This window comes from Rhipicephalus microplus, chromosome 4 (genome assembly GCF_043290135.1).
Source record: "Rhipicephalus microplus isolate Deutch F79 chromosome 4, USDA_Rmic, whole genome shotgun sequence".
NCBI classification, from domain to species: domain Eukaryota; kingdom Metazoa; phylum Arthropoda; class Arachnida; order Ixodida; family Ixodidae; genus Rhipicephalus; species Rhipicephalus microplus.
In genome coordinates, this window is record NC_134703.1 from 99,549,933 (window position 1) to 99,573,456 (window position 23,524).

At 42.6% G+C, this 23,524-nt stretch overlaps 1 protein-coding gene across 2 annotated transcripts in view; it reads left to right on the forward strand.

The window, feature by feature from the left end:
- LOC119171432 (uncharacterized) overlaps positions 1-23,524 on the forward strand; it is a 250,167-nt gene that overhangs the window by 162,990 nt on the left and 63,653 nt on the right. For both annotated transcript variants that reach the window (XM_075893336.1, XM_075893335.1), the window contains exon 2: positions 1,281-1,439. In XM_075893336.1, coding sequence (XP_075749451.1) covers positions 1,281-1,439 — 159 coding nt within the window. The remainder of the gene's footprint in view (positions 1-1,280; positions 1,440-23,524) is intronic.

Below are 23,524 nucleotides of genomic sequence, written 5' to 3' on the forward strand. Positions count from 1 at the left end.
TACTCTCGTGTATCACTGGGATCTACAATTTTGACCATGGTGTGGTAAAAAATTGTAAACATTTCACGGAACACTCTTGCAAACCGAAATTATGTCGGTGTGGCAATTGATCGAACGTGCTTTCGTGGTTTGTACTTCCACATTTCAAGCTGCATACTTATTGCTGAGAAAAAGGAATAGCTTCTCCTTTTCTGTGTGTACTACTCGCGTGGTTTCTTAGTTTTCGCTCGTAACACGCAATATTCTCTAATTTGAGTACAAGTGGGTTCTATGCCAGCCGCGGCGGTCGCCTTTCGATGGAGGCTAAGTTTCAGAGGCGCGTGTACAGTGCGATGGCAGGGCACGTTAAACAACCCCAGATGGTAAAATCTTCCGGAGCCCTCCCTACGGCGGCTCTCATAATCATATCCTGCTTTTTGAACGTCAAATGCATCATGTGCTGTTCTGCGCGTATGTATTACATTTGCATGTGTGTTCCATTTCTTGTTATGTATAACTTCGAGTTGCTGCTCACAATAATACCGAGAAATTATCTCGAGACCTGTACGGTACTTCTTTTTCGCAAATAATTGTTTGTACTTCCACCCTGTAACGGCCCACTTCTGGGCTAACAGTATAAATAAATGAAATTAAATGAAATGAAATCTCAGTTCTTCATCATCTTCATCATCTTCTTCATCTTCATCGTCATCATCTTCTCCCTCCTCTTCCTCCTCCTCCTCTTCCTCCTCCTCCTCTTCCTCCTCCTCTTTTTCGTCTTCCTCTTTTTTCTCTTTTCTTCTTCCTCTTCCTCTTTTTCTTCCTCTTCCTCCTTTTCTTCTTCCTCTTCTTCTACTTCTTCTTCTTCTTGTTCTTCTTCTTCTTCTTCTTCTTCTTATTATTATTATTATTATTGTTGTTGTTGTTGTTGTTGTTGTTATTATTATTATTTTGTGTACAATGCCCTAAGTCCCATGCCTCTGTTCATTTATTAAGCAAGCACCTTTTAATTGTTTCACGCTTTCATTACGTCTATCCACACCAACATAGATTTTGTCTATGATGTTGTCTCTTATTTGCTTTAAAGGAACGTATGTAAGGAAAGATTGACGTCCATATGTGGCGTCGGCTACTCTGCGCCTTATTCTCACTGGAGTTGTTTTTCTTGCGATACTCGCAACACAGAAACGAAAAAAAAAAGAAACTACCCAAACAAACTTTCGTGTACACTAAGCTTGGCTTCGACTGCACAATTGTCGCTAACATTGCGTTTTGTCTTTTTTTTCCCTCGTCTCTTCCAGCAACCAGCGCCACCGAGGCGACGTGCGAGTCGGACGCGGACTGCCGGCGTCTCAGCTTCCAGGCTGCCGCTGTGGGCATCGCATGCGACGCATCAACGCGCCGCTGCGCCTGCACCAACCGGACGCTCGTGCTCACGCGCCGTGGAACGTGCCTGCCCAGTGAGTGCCCGGCTTGTTTTGTTTTACGGGAAAAATAGAACTGTTGTCTTCTTTACCATAGTACCGAAGTGTGTTTAAAACATCAGGCACTTCTACTCGCGAGTGCTGTGAGTTAGTATATATATATATATATATATATATATATATATATATATATATATATATATATATATATATATATATATATATATATATATATATATATATATATATATATATATATATATATATATATATATATATTGTTACGAATGAGACACGACGCCGTATCGACGAGGCCGTGGAAGAGATTCACTTAAAACCAGCAGTAATGGCGTGACCAGTTCACCAGCGAACGAGTGGAGAGCACCTTTCTCCGTCTTCGTCAGGCACACACGCGCATCGTCCCACAAAATATCAACATGCATGTATCAATATAAATAGGACCGGCTGAAACTATTGCGAATGTCGCAAAATAAAATTAAGACTAGTGAAGCGGTATGAGCCTTTGGACAGAAGATGAAGAAGCGCGAGGGCCGGGGCAGGAAAGAAGAGGGGGATGAAGTGAAAAATAAAGCAGATTAAGATGGACGCCAGTTCCATACTGAAGCTTTAATGCTGTTCCGTTATTTTAAGTAGGAACACTACATTATTTTGGCGCAGCCGGCCATCGAAGCCATCATGTGGGTGACGTTCTTCATAGACGAGACCTCCGAGGAGATCATCTTTTCGAAGTACCAAGTTCAAGACGAAGCAGCGGTAGACCTACCTCGTGAGCTCAGCTCGGAAGAACTCGTAAACCTGGTTGTGGAAAAGGCAGCCGTAGACACTACTGAACTACGACGGAAAGGTGCTGTGAAAGTGAACTTGCGTGTGGCGACCTTCAACGACCTAGTTCTTGAACCAGCGCGTCGAAAACACTCAGGATCACGATCTTCGACGGAAGAGGTGAGCCTCGTTTTGAAAGCTTTTCAGCTGCAACAGGAACAGATGCTTCAACAAAACCAAATAATGACATCTCTTATAAGCTCTCTGAATGCTGAGAGACCGACACCTAATTTCGTAGAACCTGATGCTTTCGACGGTGTGTCTTCAAATCCAGAAAGTTGGCTTGATTTCTACGAATATGCCGCTGGAAAAAACAAGTGGCTCTCTGATGAGGCTAAAATCACCAACATGCGCGTTTACTTGAGAGGTGTTGCGCGAAAGTGGTATGAAACATGCATTCTGGAAGACAGTGACGACTCTTGGAGCCAGTGGAGGAAAAAGTTTTTGACTGCATTCCGAAGCAATCCAGTAGAAAGATGGAACACGGCGCTTAATTTCAAGTCTGAGCAAAGCTGCCTTGTCGAGTACTTCTTTGAGAAACGCCGTCTTTTAAAGCTGGCGGAGCCTTTGCTTCCATCTACGGCCGTAGTTGCCTTAATAATGCATGGATTGCACACTAACGTGTTGAAGCAAGTGCAAATACTGTCACCAAAGACTCTAGATGACCTCCTCGCGTGTCTTCAGAACATACCATCAGCTTCGGAAACAAGCATAACCGCCGAGTCAAGCAGCTGTTTCAGTCGGAGTAAATCGGACTGGTCAAGCCGCGCTCAGCGAGAACCGAGCCACCTCGCAACTCGCACAGATAACTTGCCCTGGCGTGTTCCAAGAGGTCGAGTGAATAATATCGACACTGAAGCTCAGGAGTATTCGACAGAAAAAAACTAATAAACGAGGGTGATCAGTCCCACCCGATGACTCCAAATGAGACTGTTTATTTAAGTTGCTCTAGCCTACTTCACATTCCCGTCAAAGTAGGAAACAAACATATGATGGCTCTGGTAGACAGCGGTGCTTCTGTGTCCATTATAAATGCCAAGCTGGTGGATGCAAATCGCTTGCATAGTGGAAGAATTCTACGAGTACAAGGCTATGATGGAAAAGTAACGTTGCATGATCAGTGGGCCTTGGTAAACATCGAGTTCCAGGGTCAGCAAATAGAGAGCGAAGTGTTGGTGATAGAGGGGGTAACGTACGACTTTTTGCTATCAAGACCAGATATAAAGAAACTAAAGATCAACGTGTACTGGGACGATGTGGTTCTAGTAGAAGGAGTAGCAAGGAACGAGACAAATCAAGGTAGACAAGATAATCTACGAGTTGTCAAGTGCGCGGCGGATATCGCAACGACCTACCCTGAACTTGTATGCATAGGAAGCTATCCTCAGGCGATGAAGTCCCACAAGGTTCCTTTCGAACTCGCTGACAAGACCGTCATCCGGAAAGCACCTTACAATATGTCAAGGGAGCGAAAGATGTGGCTCAAGAAAGAGTTGCAGGAGATGCTAGATGCTGATATCATACGACCTTCGGTATCACCCTTCGCTTCTCCCATAACGATCGCACCGAAAGAAGACGGAACCTTCAGATTATGCACCGACTACAGGGTTCTCAATCGTCAGACAGAACTCATACCATTTCCTATGCCGAAGATCGACACAATTATAGATGAGACCGGGGGTTGCCGACATTTTTCCCGCATCGATTTATGCAAAGGTTTCTGGCAGATCCCACTAACCGAAGAAACAAAAATGTACACCGCTTTTATCACGCCATTCGATCTCTACGAATACAACCGGCTCCCTTTCGGTTGGAAAAACTCGCCAGCGTGGTTCCAGAAGATCATGAACGACGTCCTAAAGCCATTCCTTGGTGTTTTTTGTAATGTGTACATAGACGACATTATAGTCTTCTCCAAAACAGAGGCTGAGCATCAGGACCATCTGTCTCAGGTGTTAAACGCCTTGAGCTTGGCACATCTCAAGGTTAATTTTAAGAAGAGTGTATTCTTTCAACAAAAAGTGGTGTTTCTTGGAAGAGTCTTCGATGGGAACACCAAAAGCACAAAACAAGAGTCCGTCGAGAAGATCTCCCAGTTGAAGAAACCATATGACGTCCATTCACTGCGTGTGTTTTTGGGATTGGCAGGACATTTCCGATCTTTCATAAAGGACTTTGCTGTCAAAACTAGATGCCTCACGCGCTTAACGCAGAAAGAAGTTCCCTTTGAATGGAGTGACGAATGTGAGAGAGTCTACCGTGACTTGGTGCACAGAATTTCTTCTGACCCCGTTCTGCGTATACCAGATTTCACTTTACCCTTTGAATTGAACACTGACGCCTCACATTATGGGACTGGTGCAGTGTTGTATCAAAAATGTATTGAAGCATCTGGCCGAGAAAAGCGACACGTAGTCGGTTACTACAGTTACACTTTCAAGCCGTCTGAAACAAACTACACTACTACGGAAAAAGAAGCACTGGCGGTTCTGAAGGCCGTTGACTACTTCCGCACGTACCTGGAAGGTACGAAGTTCACTTTGTTCACCGATCACCAGGCACTCACTCATCTCTTGAATATGACCCAAACTAAAGGGCGTATCGCCAGATGGGTGAATTACTTGCAGCAATTTGACTTTACCATCTCGCACCGACCAGGACCGCTTTTAACCGATGCAGATGCTCTATCAAGATTGATGGTACAAAACAACACAGAAAAATCTGAAGAAATCAATGAAGTGAAGCTGTGGGAAGGCTCAGAACAACTGGTTTTTACGGAAGGTCGGTATCAAGTCCCACCAACTCTTGTTTCCAAAGTGCTTTACTTGTACCACGATAGCCCAGAATCTGGAGGACACGACGGCTTTTGGCGTACCTACAACAAGTTGGTCAAGAGGTTTACGTGGCCTCACATGAAGAAAGACGTTAGTCAGTACGTTCGTTCATGCCATGTGTGTCAAGTACACAAAGTCAAGTATAAACAGCCTACGGACACCATGATACTACCTTGCCACTCGAACGTGCCTTTTGAAGTAGTTCACCTGGATTTCGCCGAACTTAACAAGAAACGGGAAGGAGTCAGAAAAACGCAAGCTTTTCTGCTGGCCATAGATGAATGCACCAGGATGGTCGCGGCACGAGCAGGAAAAGAAGATGCAAATAGCGTCATAACCCTTCTCGAAAGGGACATGTTTAGAACTACGCGGACAATCGTATGCGATAACGGCCCCGCGTTCAAGAGTGAAAAGCTAGTAAGATGGGCTCGAGATCACAATGTATCGATCAAGTTCTGTGCGCCATACCATCCTGCGGCGAATGGGCTTGCAGAACGTGCCATACGGGACGTGAAACAATACATCAAGATGTACGATAGTTTTCCTGGGGGATGGAAATGTTCTTTAGAAGCAGCCGTAAAACATCATAACCGATCCTACACCAGTGGCTTGGGGTGCAGTCCACAGTACGCTTCTACAGGAGAGACCCCTATTCTGCAGGCAGACCGTGAGTTGGGACTCTTGGAAAACCTCAAGATTGTCGAGGAGAGGCAACAAAAATCACAGGAGGAGAGGTACCGAAAACGAATGAAAAAGAATTTCGACAAGAGGCATCGAGCAGACATGCCAGACATTCAAGTCACCGACCTCGTACTAGTGAGAAAAGGAATAAGAGATTCCAGTGCCAAATTTTATGGGCCTTACTTTGTGACCAAGACAGCCACCCAGAACGGAATTTTGAAGACTGTCTGGTACACTGGTGAACGTGGATCTGTTGAATGTGCTTCAATTGGGAATGTCTTCAAGTATTACCCCAGGAGGGGTAATTAAAAGAAAGCGGGAAGGGTGAAGCGGTATGAGCCTTTGGACAGAAGATGAAGAAGCGCGAGGGCCGGGGCAGGAAAGAAGAGGGGGATGAAGTGAAAAATAAAGCAGATTAAGATGGACGCCAGTTCCATACTGAAGCTTTAATGCTGTTCCGTTATTTTAAGTAGGAACACTACAACTAGTTCTGCTGAGTATATAATATTTGAATGTTTGCGTGTGTGTGTATACAAAATAATATTGAGCTTAATATGCAGATGTGCTTATTTAGAGTGATTTCACTTTTTCAATAAGCGAAATCAAGTACGCGTACCTTAACTATGCCCTGCTTTTTACATCTCTAGTTAGACCTGAATCCAATAGAGCTAAGATATGACAGGTAGGCATAGAGAGCAACTAAGGTTAATCTAATATACAATGCTTGGCTGCCTAGCACGAAGAGTCACATATACTAAAGTCATATAAATAAAAAAACTGTGTAAATACAACGCCGGCCATGTAGTCTACGCAGTTGTAGAAGATACAGCTGTTCAGTTCTATCGTCGAGGTTCATATTTTCCAAGAATTGGGTCAGTGGAAGCATAGCACCTATTTGAACGCTTGATATTCTATGCGATGTACAAAATAATTATTGATCAAGTTCAGACACCGTTAGCCGATTTGCGACACCTGTTAAGTGCAAATGTAGAAGCAGAGAAAGGACACGTCTAACACCTGCTGGATACCATCTAACAATGTGTGAAATAATTCATTCTAGAATACAGGGCATGCAAACCGGGACGCAAGAAGAATGTCTAGGCTCTACAAGGGCAAAGTTCGGAGTTTGTTGTGTATTGACTACTTTCTTTTCTGCAAGGTTGCATGACCAGTCTTTTACTGTGAATACTTGCAATTAGCTCATCTCTCAGTTATTTTACGCAAAATAACCTTGTGTAAAACCACTACATATTTAAGCAAGCAAAGTACGCGCAACTTAATATCTGTGGCCTTCGCTGCTTTCCCTTATGACCCTTCCTTGAGAACATGCCCGCACCGGGAAGCGCACCCCTAAGCGTTATAGCAGGCAGCTTGCAGTGTGCGAACATTGCGCCACCCGCTCACTTGTGCTCAGTAACGAGAGACGGAGCGCAATTCTCCCGTGCGCTCTCTTGATATAGCGTAAAGCAACCAAGTCATCCACAACTCACCTAGCGCGATTCGGCTTTTTCCCACAAGTTACCATGCATGCTCTAAAGAGCTAGATTAATTCTAGCGGCGTAAGTTCGGCTTTCTATTCTGCTGAGCTTTGCCTGTTCTCCTCAACTATTCCAAGAAAAACTTTGCTCAACGTCAGAGTTGGGCTACTGGAGCGCGGTCAGCAGCAGCCCGGCCGAAACGCAATTACTTTATCCACACGTGCACCCCCCCCCCTTTTGTGCCGAGCCCTCTTTTGTGCAGCTGGGTGCGGGATGAAGGCATTTCTTTCATCTCCCGCGAATGCTTTTATGTGCAATGCTCGGGTCACAGGTCGGTGCCATCTGGCGCAGCAGTACGGGAGAGCCGCTGCTTTTCGCTCGACCGGCATTCCCTTTCATTCCAACGTCCGTTTGCAGCAGGCAAGTGTTCTCTCATACCACACTTTCTCTCTCTCTCTTCTTACCTACACCTCTCTGTGTCGTCACCTCTGCGGCTGAAAACGCGCAGTCATCGGTGCCGTCCCACGAAGTGCTCTGCACGTATTGCCCTGCAGAATCATCACCCAAAATGTACTCACGTATTGGGCGTGTCCTTCCGTAACAGTCAATGCGCTCACCCTGTAGAGCGTGCTTCACAGCAGGCATTGTCTTTTTAAGAAGAAGCCAACGTAAGGGAGGCAAAAAGTGCGCGTGTTACCAGTCCGATTGTTTCCCCTTCGATTACTTTGAGAGAGAGAAGAAAAAACAAACAAACCATGAAGTAACTTTTGACAGCTTTTGCCTCGGTAACAATCGCTCACCGCCAAGATTAATTCACTTGGCTGTCTCAATTGATATTTGGTCTGACGTGGCCATTTTCCTCTTGCACGGCGTCTGACGCACCGCTCTCGAATCAGACCACAGCCCGGACTGACGGCTGACAAACAATCATTCGTCGTGCCTCCCAGTCGCGTGAATTCTGACTGCCTAGCCCCGTTTGTTTGGGGCGAGGCCTCGGTTGTCGCTGTCGAACACAAGAACAGAAGCGCCGGCGCACCGAATTTGTGTGTGAAGGAATACTTCGATCGAATCGCAGCTGAGTGGCGTGAGGCAAATTTACGGCCTTTATAGTCAGCGTACACGACTTTAACTGCTTGCTGCCACCATGGGAGTTCTTTCTTGCTGGTCTTCAGTCACCGGTCCCGTTCTTTTTTCTAATATCGATTAACAGTGCCGTTCAAAAGAGATGTTTCCCCATGTCCCCTCTTGTTAGGATTTTGTTTTTATTACACCGAAGTCGCTCAGGCACTGCTAGCAGTACCTTATTAGCTTTCTGTTGCAGAGATCAATCAACAATACTGCAATGTATGGCACCCGATTAGTCTGAAGGTTTGAAAAATGCGATCTCGTACAAAAGTTGGTGGCAAGGAAAGAAATGTCACTCTTTTCATAATGATTACCAATATTTTCATCGACGGCACCGCTAGTGTTCAAAACAAACGGATGATAGAAAAATAGGCATACGTTTCATAGATACCACAAGCTAAAAATGGTTTATAAATGCTGCTTGGCACATAAAGAGGATTTCGTCTTTGAAATGATTTTTAAACACATTTCTGCACGATTGCCAAATATACACTGGCACAGCAATGTGGCAGCCTAAGACATTGGAGAGACCATATAGAGCTGTTAGAGAGGAGGAGGGTAATTAAAGAATAATTAGGGAATCGTTTACTGGCTGATGCAGACATGAAGACATATAATCGTAAATAGGTCGTTCACGAAGTTCTTTAAAAACCGAAAATTGTGCGATGCAAAAAAGAGCCAGACTTTGTGGCTCAGTCTTAGAGTGATAAATTTTAAAACAATACGTTCGAGATTGCTTATTTATTTCTAATAGTAACAACCCGTGCTTTGCTAATGAATAATAAAAACTTATTCTTAAAGATCAGTAAACGAAAATTGGGTAAATGGACGAAGATACTGTAAAATCAGTCGAAGTGATTTCACTGACGTAATGGCTAGCTAAAATGTAGAATACTGATGATGTGTTTGAGTGTAATGTTGGTATGCATATGCTAATAATGACTGCCTGCTCTCAGAAAGGTTTTTAATTGAGGTTGGTTATAATCCAGTCTTTCAACCAACCACAAAGCAGGATGCATTATTAGTAACGAACGAAAGGTTTAACAAAACGTGACGTTTGTCCGAAATCCTACCTAAAGCAACTCGGCAGCTTGAAGCACGCATCATAGTCATAATTTTGACGTAAGCAATAACAAAATCTTGTAAGGTAAGAAACTAAATTAGCTTCGTTCGCAAGACCTGAAGACGCCACCCAACAGTGTTTACAGGGTAAAGTATACATTCCTCTGACTATAACAATTTGCTGTGGTGTACGAAGACGTCACCATCAGTTGTTTTTTTTTACAATCTACTTCAATTACCTGAAGTAGCAATAATGAAAAAAGACACGTTCACAGCTCTGCCCTTATTTCAAGAACAGAAATATTGTAGTATAAATGTGTACACTGAAAATCGGCACAGTATAAATTGCTAGACAACTTATATCGCAACTGTCACGTAATGCGTAGGTGCGTCTAACACTGAAAAAAGGGCATGACAATCAGCAAGAGTAAAACTATTACTACATGATTGCACAGAACAGCACACGTAGTTTCAACGCGATAGCGTTGAGGAACCCTTTTCGGAAAGAATTGGTGTCGTAGGCATTATCGAAGTTGTCTGCGAGAAAAATGCACCAATGGACGCAAATAGGTATTATCAGTGTTCGAGTCTATATTGAACCACAGCATTCAGCATGGTAATCAAGTATTGTGTTTCAGCCACCCAGTGCACAAAACTGCTTAAATAACTGCCCCATAGAAGCATTATGTAGAGCTAGCGTTCAATTTAACAGACCTATAATATTGCTTCACGGAAGTGCACTTGTGCAGACTTCGCACAATGTCCATAGCGTAAAAAGTAGTTGGTCTAAAGGTTCTTACCCGTAACGAGAGACTCGGGATATATTCATCTATATTATCAGCAACCCCAGCGTCAATAACGTGTACAACTTGTAACTGTGTGCAATTATCACTTTAGATACTGAAGTGATGTAGTTCGTTAAATGTTAAAACAATTAATTATGTCGTTGAAGCTGCTTCTCAGCTATATAGTTGAATTACACACCTCAAGAAAGTTTACAGTGGTGAATTACACTCACGCAGATGTTTTTTCTCTCGAGGCATGCTTGAGGTGTCCATCGAGAAGCGAGGCATGGCAAGTGGTTAGGAATGCGATACATTGCCCTTTGAAAGTCGAAGGTTAAGCGCCATCATAGCTACAGTCTTTTTTTTTAATTTAATGCTGTGGTGCCACGTTTTCCTTATCAAACGGCCATCTCCAACGTCGACTTGACAAAACAGAATTAAAAAAAAACTGTACACCTCTTTGCTCAAATAAATATTTATGATTTTGTAGACCACGACATTTTGATATCTGATGAAAATAAAACTACAGTTGCAGCATACCATGGGGCCAGTCCGCTAAAAAAAAAGTCGTTTCATTATGACCACTCCGCATTGCAAGTATCCAATGCTGCGAAAAAAAAAAGAGTCATTTCTTTATCTTTTACAAGAATATTTAATGAAAAAAAACGCGATTGGTTCGTTTCTTACTTTTCTGTTGTTGTTGTAAAGATGTAATAAAGATTTTATGGGCTCACTTTTAACGCTACATATTTCAATATTACAACGCCTTAACATTGCTTCTAAGCTCGCAACCGCAAACGTACGTAGTTCTCTCGCTCCAATTCAAAAGCCTCCATAGGAATGAAAAAAAAACGAGCTTCTAGACAAATTACTGTAGCTTTGAGCACTAATTCGTAGCCATCTGTTCCCGTGATACGGTATTTTTTATATTTCAACTGGAGTAATAATGGGACGTTTCTGTATTTTTTCTACCCTTCGTCTTTCTTTTCATATCCTACCGAATGAAAAGAAAAAAAAAGGGACATGATAGAACGTTCCATGGTATTTCTTTTCTTCCTGTTAAAATCGAACATAGCACAAACTTCTGTTTTCAACATAAGCTTCTTTCCTTGAACGAGAATCAATAAGGCATCCCATGAGGAGGGTTCGGGTTTTCAGATATCTATCACGTCGGAGCGCCGTACTCTATCTGATGAAATAAGGCAGCGCGAGGAACATTAAAGCATACCGCCGTCATTACGTAGCATCTTGAAGGAATCTACCTATTTTTTTTCGCCGTTCGGCAATGTTCAACTGACTGTAGCAACACTGAAAAAAAGAATGTACTCAGGAAGGAATGCTAATAGCAGCCATGCTAATGAGAAACGCTATTTTCATGTTTTGAACAAAAGCCTTCTTTTTGTTTGTTTGTTTGTTACTTTCAGAACACGAGTTGGCTGTTAATCAGCGTACTCAGAGCGAAAAAAAAAAAACCGTTGTACTTTTATATAGGGGGAATCCTTTTTATTTAAAAAGAAGCGACACGGACGTAAAAAGACACGTTTGGACCCGACTGCGTTTGATTGTATTTATAAATAAATCCTCACGACTTCTTGGAATTAGTAAAATATTTTGCGAAAATCGACAAGTGAAGTGGTTTCAAGAAGATTGCTTCAAGTAATGACAGTAATCGGCACTCGAGACTACATTTATAAGTCTAACACTTAAAGAACTCAAAACACTTACACTGTGAGTTCAAACATAGCCGCTTTGTTCTGCAGACAGCAGTTATTCGTTTTGCCCGTGTTGTTTATTTTAAAAAAAGGAGAGCTTTGTGGAAGCTTACTTACGGAAGTCCTTTATTGCACGAGGCGTAGGAAATATATCAATTAGATGATAATTAGAAACACGACACAGTTTTGGCTGGTTTGTCACTCGAAGTAATGTGCAAGCTTCACAAAATCAATGTGGATTGTGTGTCTGGTATTAGCAAGTGCCTGAAAGGCAGAGTTTTTGTGCCAGCATGTCACAAGTTCAAGTACCCGAAAAAAGTCACATACTTTGTGAACATTTCTAAAAAAGTGTACGTTATTTCTCTTAAAAAATTACGGTTCATTAAAATATCAACATATTAGCACAGCGCAAGAAAACGAGCAGTTACAGCGTAACCACGTTAGGAAAAATCACGGACTAGGAAGAGCGCTGTTCAGCGCTCTTTTGTGTCCATGATTCTTCTCACAGTGACTACATTGTAACTACTCGTTTTCTGGTGCTACTGCGCCAATGTGTTGATGCCGAATCACTAACTAGACCACACCTCCGTCCTATTGTTAAGATACCCGTTTATATAGGTGACTGGTGTTCTCCAGCGTATTCAGGGATAACACAGAAGAACGTTGGCTCAGAAACAGCACTTTATTGTCAAGTATTATCGTTTAAAGCATGCAGTGTGCATTTGAAGAATGTATATTGAAAGAATGTATATTGTATATTTAAAGAATGTATATGGAAAATGTCTTGATTTGATTAGGTACAGTTAATCCTTTCGAAACTTCAGAATTATTGGGGTTACTTTTTCTGCGTCCACAGCCTCTCACACTCGCACAGGAAGCTTCTTGACTGTGGGCATCAACAAAGGCCACTCCAGTTTCGCCAAACCAGATTAGGAGTGGGTATGATGATAGTTATAGCACGAGAACAAAACGACGACACAGAGACAAGAAGGACACTCTGTGTCGTCGTTTTGTTCTAGCGCTATAACTATCGTCATGCCATACCAACTAGACCAAGCTGCCACACTTCTAGGAGGTGGTGTTTTGATAGTGGCTAAGTATTCAGTCAGATTTCGGAGGGTTCGAGAGTTCTTACACGTCACTAATGATTATAAAATATTGACTATATAAGTGATGGTTAGGTGAATGGTGTGTTATACCACCTTCCCATGGGTAACAAGTCCAATCGCTTAACATTCTTAGATACATACTTATGTTGAGTTGAAGGCACTGGTCGTACGCTCGTTTTTGCAGGTGATTTCAATATCGATGTATCGAAACCATCAGAAGGTCAGTCTGGACTATGTGAAGTCATTGAATCAAATGGGTTTTTTAATGTTATCACCATCCGAAGCCACATTGACAAAAACGGTGTGACATTACTAAATATGTTCATTACTAACATAAAATGTTCGAAATGTTTGTTCGGTGTACTAAGCGCAACCATCAGTAACCATATTTCTATATTTTTGTTGATAAACGAAGCTGAAAATTGTGTGTCCTCCAAACTCATAGAACGAATCCTTATTCAAGATATTAATGAATATGTATTGACGGCGTTTTGCAGGGGGGTATCGTCAACCAATTGGTCAAACTGTAAAATCTAGCAAAAACCAGACGTCACTTATAGCATTTTTTATGGCGAGCTGATTAGGGTTTTAAAAAAATGATTTCCGTACAAACAGCTCAAGCATGCGCGCAAAGATGAAAAACCGTGGCTGACTTAAAACTTGTTTTGAGGAAATAAAACGTAAAAAAATAAATTGTTCCAAAAACTTCCTGAAATACAAGAACGAAGAAAAGTTTAAACGTTTCAAAATCCAGCAAAATAAAGTAAACAGTCTGTTGCGTTACGAAAAGAGAAAATACTTAAACAGCATCTTCAACAGCGACGTAATGATTAAACAAGACGTATAGCTTGGTCTAAGATAAACACGTTTCTTAACCGTAATAGTGATTACTTCAGGCCTACTGAGCTTTTGATAGACGGGGACGTTATTTTTAAGGATTATTTAGGAAATTATTCAATGGGTATTTTAAAGAAGATTTAGGAAACTTATTTATGATTACATTGTATCCCTAGCAAAGGAACAACACCATTTGGATTGTACCACATATTGATTTGACAGTGTCTCTGACAGTGCGTTTTTAACGCTAACACAGCCGACGATTTTCAAATGCTATTTTGTCTGTGAAAACAAGCCATGCTATGACGGATATGATATACGTACTACGCCCATCAAACACGTGTTTGATATCATTGCTGAATCATTGGAGCGAATCTTCAATCTTGTTTTTTTTTCAACGAAATTTTCCCATAAAAGTTGCAAGTTGCAAAAGTGGTTGTGTTGTATAAAATAGGAGTTAAAAATTTTCTTAGCAATTACCGGCCAATATATATACTTGCAGTTATTACAAAGGAACAATAAAAACTGATTCAATAGCAAGTGGTTGGTTACCTAGATTAGTAATTCGTACTAAATGTTTTTAAAAGTGAACTCTACACTTTAGGCAATATTATAGACTATTCAAAGCCATTCCACACATCAGATCACAATACGTTGCTAAAGAAGTCTACACACTACATATTTTGAGGTGTCTTTTCTCAACTCATTAAATTATACCTAATATATCGGTAGCAGGAGGTAGACGTGGGCAATTTTACCTCTAATATACTGAAACTTTCAGCGGGTGTTCAACAAGGTTACATATTAGGGCCTTTGCGTTTTTCGTATATACATAAATGATATTGTAAAAAAATTGACACGTCTCTGAAGTGCATTATATACGCTGATACACAACATTGCTTTTTACTGCTGATCATTATAAAAAGCTACTTAATGACGCAAATGAGGTACTGAAGAAATGGACCACGTGGACAAAATTAAACACATGAAAAACGAAAGCTGTATATTTCAGGCCAAAAATATACAGTCCTCTTGTCACGTCTGATTAAAACTTGGTAGTTCAGAACTTCAGAACGCACAGCGTATTAAGTGCAGGGAATAATTTTTCGGTGAACACATGTGTGTGAAAGCACATATATAGTGAAAGACTACCTGGCGCAATATCAAGTATTTCAGGCACATTATCGCAGGCGCGTTCGTCGCTACACAAGGCAGTAAAACTTCTACTCTATAAACCCTTCTTTTTATCTCTTGTTACCACTGTCATCCAGTTTGGGCTACAACAATGTAACAAAAATATCCTCAAATTTCCCGTCAAACAAAAAGGGCTGTTCGTGCCACTTTAAATATTTCCTATTGCAGTGACGACACTTCCATATTTCAGGAAATGAACCTACTAACTCTACCAGAATACTACCGCGCAATGTCTGTGAAGTGCTACAACACAGGCACAAAAGGCGGCAACTTTTGAAGAACCATTGCCGTCATAATAGACCACAATGTTGTTTATAAGTAGCACGGACTGCTGGGAGAGTTGGTAATTCTTCCTAATCGAGCGTGCGAAAAAAAATTTGAATTACAAAAGGAAGACACCTGGACACAGCGCACACTAACACCTGAAACATTATTCGAAAAAACAGACATATACATGGGGTTACGAGAACAAGTGCGGTAAAAAAAACTGATTAGAGGGGCAGACAAATTGTAATATTGATGCGCTTCCAGAAAAGCTACCTCAGCGGGAAGTAATATAATCGAGAGTTGCTTGACACATGACTCAAGAGCTTTGTTGATGAGATACGCCTCTTCAATTTCCCGCTCTACCTTGTTCCTGAATCAAGCTTGAACTACCGTATCACCAAACAAGGGCACGTGGCCGCACTCACTACGATGCGATGGTAGGTTAGAGCATGGTGGTCTCTTTAGAGAAACTTTGTGATCCATAATTCTCTTATTGATGCAACGCCGCGTATGTGCAAAATAACACGACAGCGAAGGCCGCACACCAAGGCGACAGTGCAGTCAACCTCTATCGCCCAGTGCCAGACGTGCAAGTACCCTCGCCATGCCGGTCAACCTTCATTCCATTCACAACGGCCACGCAAACGCTGGCTAGATGGTTGCCTGCCGAAAAGAAAATATTGCGACCGTACCTTGCTCGGACTTTCTTTAAGCGGTGCGAGACACCATGTAGGGACGGGATGCTGGCAACCGGCATTTCCTTCGAGCATCTACCAAGCACGCAGCTCCTTTTCTGCGTTTTAACACTCTGCAGAAACCTTGCAGCCAGCCTAGCCAAATGGTCCTCAGGAAACCTTTACAGCTTGAGCCTGTTAATATTCTTCCCAAGGCTTTCCCCCATACTGTGCGCGCAAGACTTCTTGAGCGCACAAGATGGGGTTGAGCACGGTTGCAATGTTTTTGTTTCAGCCGGCAAACGTTTAGGCAGCGTTTGCACGGCCGTTGCCAAGGGGATGTAGGTTGACCGGCATGGCAAGGGTACTTGCCAAGTCAGGCACAGGGCCAAAGAAGTTGACTGCGCTATTGCTGTGGTGTGCGGCACTCCAATGTTGTGTTGGAAGTTTTATTTTGCCCATACGCGGCGCTGTATTAATAATAGAATTGTGGGTCATAAAGCTTCTCTGAAGAGACAACCATGTTCCAACCTATAATCGCATTGTAAAAAGTGCGGCAGCGCCCTTGTTTGGTGATACGGTACTTAAAGCTAGATTCAGGTAGAGGTATCCCGGGAAATTGAACAGGCGTAGCTCATCAACAAACCTGGTGATTCATGTGTCGCGCGACCCTCGGTTATGTTACTTCCCGCTAAGGCAGCTTTTCTGGAAGCGCATCATTATATAATCATAATAATAATCTCTTGTAATCAGTTTTTTCACAACACGTGTTCTCGCAACCGCAAATATATGCCTGTTTTCTCGAGTAAAGTGACAGTTGTTTGCATGAGCGGGGCCTAGGTGTCTTTTTTTGTACTTCGATTTCTTGCGCACTCAATTAAAAAGGATAATTCGTTCATAACAACCGTCTCAATCACACGTAGTTTATGTCACGGAAGCGCACTAAATATGGCTAAGAAATGTTTCGTTCTTTCTTCTCTTATGCCGTTTGGGTAAAATTACACATAGTTATTTTTTTTTAATTTTTGTCTTTTACCACAAGGGAAAGTGCCCAATCTGACCTTGGTCAGGTCGCGTGATCAAACCCCGGCTGTGGCAGCTGCATTTTTGGATGGAGGCGGAAATTTTGTAGGCCCGTGTACTCCTATTTGGATGCATGTTAAAGAACCCCAGGTGGTCGAAATTTCCGAAGTCCTTCACTATGGCATCTCTCATATTCATATGGTGGTTTTGGGACGTGAAACCCCACAAATCAATCAATCAATCAATCAATCAATCAATCAATCAATCAATCTAACTTTGGTGCTATTGTCGTATTTCTTGTATTGTTACTCTATATTAATTTCGTATGTATAATAAAAAGTTACAATAGTTTGTATTAGTTTTCCAGTTTCTCCTTTTGAGTTTCTTGTTTTCGGTCTTTATGATTTATTGGACTTGCATAAACTGTCACTGAACTGATTGCTCAAATGGTATGTTTTCATTGCAATAAAACTGTCTCTGCCTCCGTCTGTAAGAGGTCATGGTTCCAGTCAAGCCCATTAGATGCTTTTTGACCACGGCCCTCAGCATCCTGAACGTTGAAATGGATAAACTTTGAAAGTTTCAAAGGTAACACTCGTCAATACCATTTTTATTCTCATAAACCCTCCATAACGTATCTATGAAGGAAATAGCGCTGCGCACAACCACCGGTTTAAGAAAACGTTTTCATTCTTATGGTGTTCAAACAATGCAACCAAGCTTTCTTAATTACATTCGCAAATGTAGCATTTCCAGCACTTTGCAAAACCGCAAACGAGCATTTGCAAACGAGCATTTTGCAAAAACCATACTTTACAGCGGTGTCCTTCGCGAACTGACAAAAAATGTTGCTGAGATTGCGTCTAGAAAATCACGCGAAAAATGAAACGCCACGAAAGAACAACATAAAGACCGCCGCCAATATACGCATTACCATACGTTCCCTTATTCCAAAAATGTTGCCGATTCCAAGGTGGACATTAAGAAGACACGTGGCATGAGAAACAAACCATACGCTTGCAACACTAATGCAGAAACAGACCCGACGAACATTAAGTTAAAACAAAACATATCGCAAAGTAAAAGTTGACAAAAAGATGAAAATACGCTCACTGAAATAACGAAACGCGAGCACCATCTTTTTGAAGAACATCCCCGAGAACTGCACCAGGCGGTGACCATTAATTCTTATCTTCGTACGAAAAAAACGCGCGCACACGCACACACGAGTGAGGTGATCGCAGTGAGGCAGCGCACGGGCGAAAACATCGCGAGAATTCCCACGAGATGACAGCGGGAAGCGAACGAGGAAGGAAAGAAAAAAAATAAGTAAAAGCGGGGCCGCAAACAAGACGAGGGCTTAATTTCCGGCAGGTTGTTTAGCCGTTCTCCGGCTCCGAAGTTTCGTGCCCGAGAGCGTGCCTGCCCGCGGGCGCTTTGGCGCTCGGTCTGGCAACCGCAGCTCGAGTCGCAACGCATGAAACAACAAACAACCTCGTCGACGCACCGGAGTTATGAGTCAGGTAACCACTTTCTTGAACCACGAAAGAACGAAAAAGAAACAACATTAGTCGAGCCTGATTTTTCGCAACGAGAACCCAGCTCGGACGACCTTTTGCCGTTTGTTGTACGCTTACGCTGCTGCTACTACCGCTTTTGCTGTTCCTGACTGCGGTAGTTTCCGCGGCCGAACCTCGTAAAACCCAAGGCCTTAATGCGGCGAGGTGTACGCGACCCTCCGGCGTTTATAGGTGCGCCAGCTGGTATGTGACCGGTGCTATTGTTGCGTCAAAAGTGTTCCAGCGGGATGGAGAGGATACAGGTTTTATCGGTCGGTGTTGTAACGGACGATTGCGACGTCAATCGTGTAATGCGTGCGCACGAATGTGCCACCAGGGCAGGGTGCTTTCTCAACCTGAGCCATAACTCACCTTCGCGGTAATCTGGCTTTGCACAGGCGGACAGCGCACTGTTTATAGGACGAACTAAGTGGCCGTTAATGGAGAGTAAAGCCGACCGCGTCTCCGGGGTATGTTTGTTGTTTAACGCACAGCTCCTTCGATCTCTTCGGGTTTGTTTTTTTCGGTAATATTGCATAAAATGCCGAGCACTAAAAGCAACGCTTGCACGGCTCAAGGATGCTGAGCCTTGTCCCGGAATGCATGCGGTTAGTTTGGCTACTGGGGAATTTTTGTTGCCTGCCAGAAGAATCTCGTTCATTGAGAAATGCTTCTAAGCTTTCATCTGGCACTCATACGTAAGAAGCTACATCAAATTGCAGACTCACTATGAGTGTGCGCTTTCTGAACAAGGTGTGCTGTTATCCTTGGCGGTGTTCATTGTTACCACCGTTGTGTTCCTCTGCTTCTGTCAATCTCCCGTTTATGTTGTTTTCAGTTATGTTTTAGCGGGGAGAAAATAAAAGTTCTTGGGGTTTCAAGTGCAAATACTGCAATGGGAAATTGAGGCACGCCATGGTGAAAGATTCCGGATTGAGTTTGCATAAGGGGTTCCTTAAAGGAACCCTGCAGCACTTTTTCAAGTAACCACCAAACATCTTTATAGAAGGAGTTTATTACCTCGCGAATCAACCACCGCAAAAAATTTTAAAAACAACGAAGTACGAGCTTTTGGGCAGATTTAACGCATGGTGTAACTGCTTTCTTTCCTCTCTCGTCCCAACGAGTGTGCTGAAAGTAATTTAGGAAAGAAGGACACAGGGCACGGAAGTTATTCCACTTGCCTGTCAACATATTGAGCAGTTCTTTTTTTTCTGTTTTCTTCGAGCGTGTTCCATATTCTCAGTGTGATCGATCACGAATGAGCACGCGGGAACATCGGGGTGTCCAGCAGCGGTCACCTTAACTATGCGACCCACGATATTCAAATCAGCCAATGGCCATCTCTGTGTGTTTGACATCATTTGTAGAATATGGAGCAATTTATAGCTAACTTTAAAAAGTTATTGTCAATTCCAGGCTGTATTTTGCGCTATGATGCTTGGCTCACGTGTTCTCGGGAGGCACGACTACCGATTGGCAGCGTTTTGTGACCATGCTAAAAAAATTGGCAGATCCTATGCACCATGGGAATTGATGTCATGCGAAGCATTCATAGGGATGCTGACTGTGTGGAAATTTTTTCACTAAGCGAAACGTTACGAAATGACACTGAGTATGCGTAAGGAGGTCATACACACCAACGTGTATGCTGGACAGTCACATAAGTTTATATAACCAGTTTATTACACCTCTGTAATGAAGCCAAGAGCAACATGTATAGTAACAACACCAGAAGTGGTAAGCAGAAATGTAGCGCTTGTGCTTGCGAGGATAGAAGTTAAGGATAGTGTTACGTAAACCAAATTCAGTGGTTTGCCTAAGAATAACTGACGCTAACTCGAAAAGATGCCTGAATAGTTAGAGTACATATCTGTTTTATATTTTTTTTCAGAAAGAGCAAAGCACCCTACAACAGAAACTGAGAAAAACGCACTTTTTTTGCTACTGGCAACAAGATCAGGCCTGCCCCCAATTTTTTTTTGTTTTTGTGTTCTTTTCTTTTAAGTGCTTCAAAGTTGTTTTGCGCCTGAAGTCTACTGCGCTATAATTGGTATTGTGAAGTGAAATTTGTATTTGCCTAGCATACATTGCGACATTTAGTTTGGACTTGAATTAGTTCGCAAGAAAAGTCAAGCAATTCTAAGCAACGGTATAGCAATATTTGCAATAATTTTAGCATCATCTTTGAGCTTCCATCGGTAGCGTCCTTCATAGCACGAGCGTAATGGCGATGACAAGACTTGAAGAGCGAATGGTGCGTCGCGGCAACAGCAGCGCTATTCTTGACTGTCAGCAACGTTCTGTTGTTCGTGGCATCTATTGAGGGCCTTAACATGGGCTGCAGCTCTTCTTATTCTGAGCTCGTTTTGTACCATGCCGTTTCGGATCACTTCTTCAAGATATAGGTGACTAACGCCTTCATTTCATATGCCTTTCATTTCAAATATACTATCGTATAGCAATAGGATGACAGGATAACGTATTGCTAAACTCGAAAATAAATAATAACAGGCAAAAATATGTTCGAAAGGCCACCTTTTATCATATTCGAGTTTTGTCCTAGGACATCATGTCTCTCAGTGAGTGCCAAATTGACCTAAAATACTGCGGAACGCAAGCACGAGAGCAAGGCAACCACGACACAGATTAGGTTAGATTAAACCACGTTGGTTGTTTAGGCCACCATAGTTGTCGCAGCGCTAGTTTAGTGATTATAGCTCCCTTTGATGAAACCTAATGAGGCATTTGGCTCATTTCTTTACGGGAAACTGCCTTTTTCAGCTCAGGATACATAGGAAGATTGGCCCACTTTGATTCCAGACGTTTTAGGAGTTAAAGATGTGTAGGCGTGCTTTATACTCCTCCGAAATTTATCCTAGTTTCAACTTCTGCATTCGGTTCTTTTTGAAAAATAAAAACCGCCACAAAGGTAATGTCAGGAAAGCTAGACCGGCAGTACTAAAAATAAAATTGACGTTTCATCAACGTTACTACTGTACAGGGTTTTAACCCAAAGGATTTCCGTGACGAGGCATGGCTCTCTCGAGGAATAATTGAATGTAACGCAGAAACCTTGGATTCCGTTCCTCCTCGGACCATAGCATACATTCTTTGCATTCGGAAGGTCAACACTGATAGATTGATTTGATTGATTTGTGGGGCTTTACGTCCCAAAACCACCATAAGATTATGAGAGACGCCGTATTGGAGGGCTCCGGAAATTTTGACCACCTGGGGTTCTTTAACGTGCGCCCAAATCTGAGCACACGGGCCTACAACATTTCCGCCTCCATCGGAAATGCAGCCGCCGCAGCCGGGAATCGGACCCGCGACCTGCGGGTCAGCAGCCGAGTACCTTAGCCACTAGACCACCGCGGCGGGGCAACACTGTAGATATAATTTCATCTTATCGCTTTCACATTTAAGTTATCATTGTTCTCACTTCTTTTACAGACAGACAGACAGACAGACAGACAGACAGACAGACAGACAGACAGACAGACAGACAGACAGACAGATAGATAGATAGATAGATAGATAGATAGATAGATAGATAGATAGATAGATAGATAGATAGATAGATAGATAGATAGATAGATAGATAGATAGATAGATAGATAGATAGATAGATAGATAGATAGATAGATAGATAGATAGATAGATAGATAGATAGATAGATAGATAGATAGATAGATAGATAGATAGATAGATAGATAGATAGATAGATAGATAGATAGATAGATAGATACGTTCAGTGTCCAGATATGTTCTGTACAGTTATGTTCTACAGATATGTTCTGTAGTAATATACAGAAGAATATAGATAGTGGCGCAAGTATTTCGTCCTGAAATGTATGAACCAGTAGTTCTCGAGAATCTATCCCGTGTTATTGGTCTTGCAACAGTGCGGTACCTCAAGATACCAACTTGCAATTCTCCCGTATGCTATACATCCGGTACTCCCAGCAGCTTTTTGCTTGTTTAAACTCGCAGAACGTCATCACCCTCAGACGTGGTGAAAAGAGACCACTTCACATTAGGTGCAGATTATTATAGCCATAGCAGAGTATGAAGCACTCTGAATAAGTCCCCATTCTCATAAACATGCCGGCTGTCGTTGCGTACGACTGTGGCCAGAGTAACTTTAGTCTCCGCGAGCAAAAGCAGTAATCGCAACAGATGTTACACTGAATCCTATAGGGGGGTGATAGGTGTCTCCTTCCTATAGTCTGTTTTTATAGACGTACACCCAAGTGTAACCTTGTGAGCCTCGTCTAGATGTACTTACTCAGCAAGTCTGCTTCGCCTCTTATAACTTATTTGCGGTTGGTCTGTGTGACCATCTGTAAACTTGAAGTGCTCCCCCAAGTGTGCTCGCAATTCTGCCCATCCCATTATTCTGTCACTCCTTTCGCCCCTTCACCTTTCGCCCTTCTACCTTCCGGAAGACCACGTGCTACGTTTTCAGACGTCATAGCCAAGCACCTAAACAGCATTCCATCAGGATATACGCCAGTTGCGAGAACGGCATGCCCTTTGTGGTGCCTCGACCAGCCGCAAGTATGTCTAGAAATTCCGGGAATCAAAAAGAAAAGCAGTCACTCCAGAGTAGCATTGAAGCAAGCAACACTGCTATTATTACATGAGTTGTACTTAGACCGAACGCAGATATACACTGATGGGTCTGTCTCATCCAGCAGCTCATCAGGTGCCGCTGTAATTCCAGCTGCAGAAATGACAATCAAGTTTAAGTTGTCGCATATGACTACATCTACGGCATCAGAGCTTGCTGCTATAAGGGCTGCTTTACAATATCTCGTTCAAGAACGTCCAGGAAAATGGGTCATATTCTGTGATTCGAAGGCAGCGCTTCAGAGTTTGCAGTCTGCCATGCGTAGGAGGAGCCATGACCAACTGGTACAAGAAATAAAACAT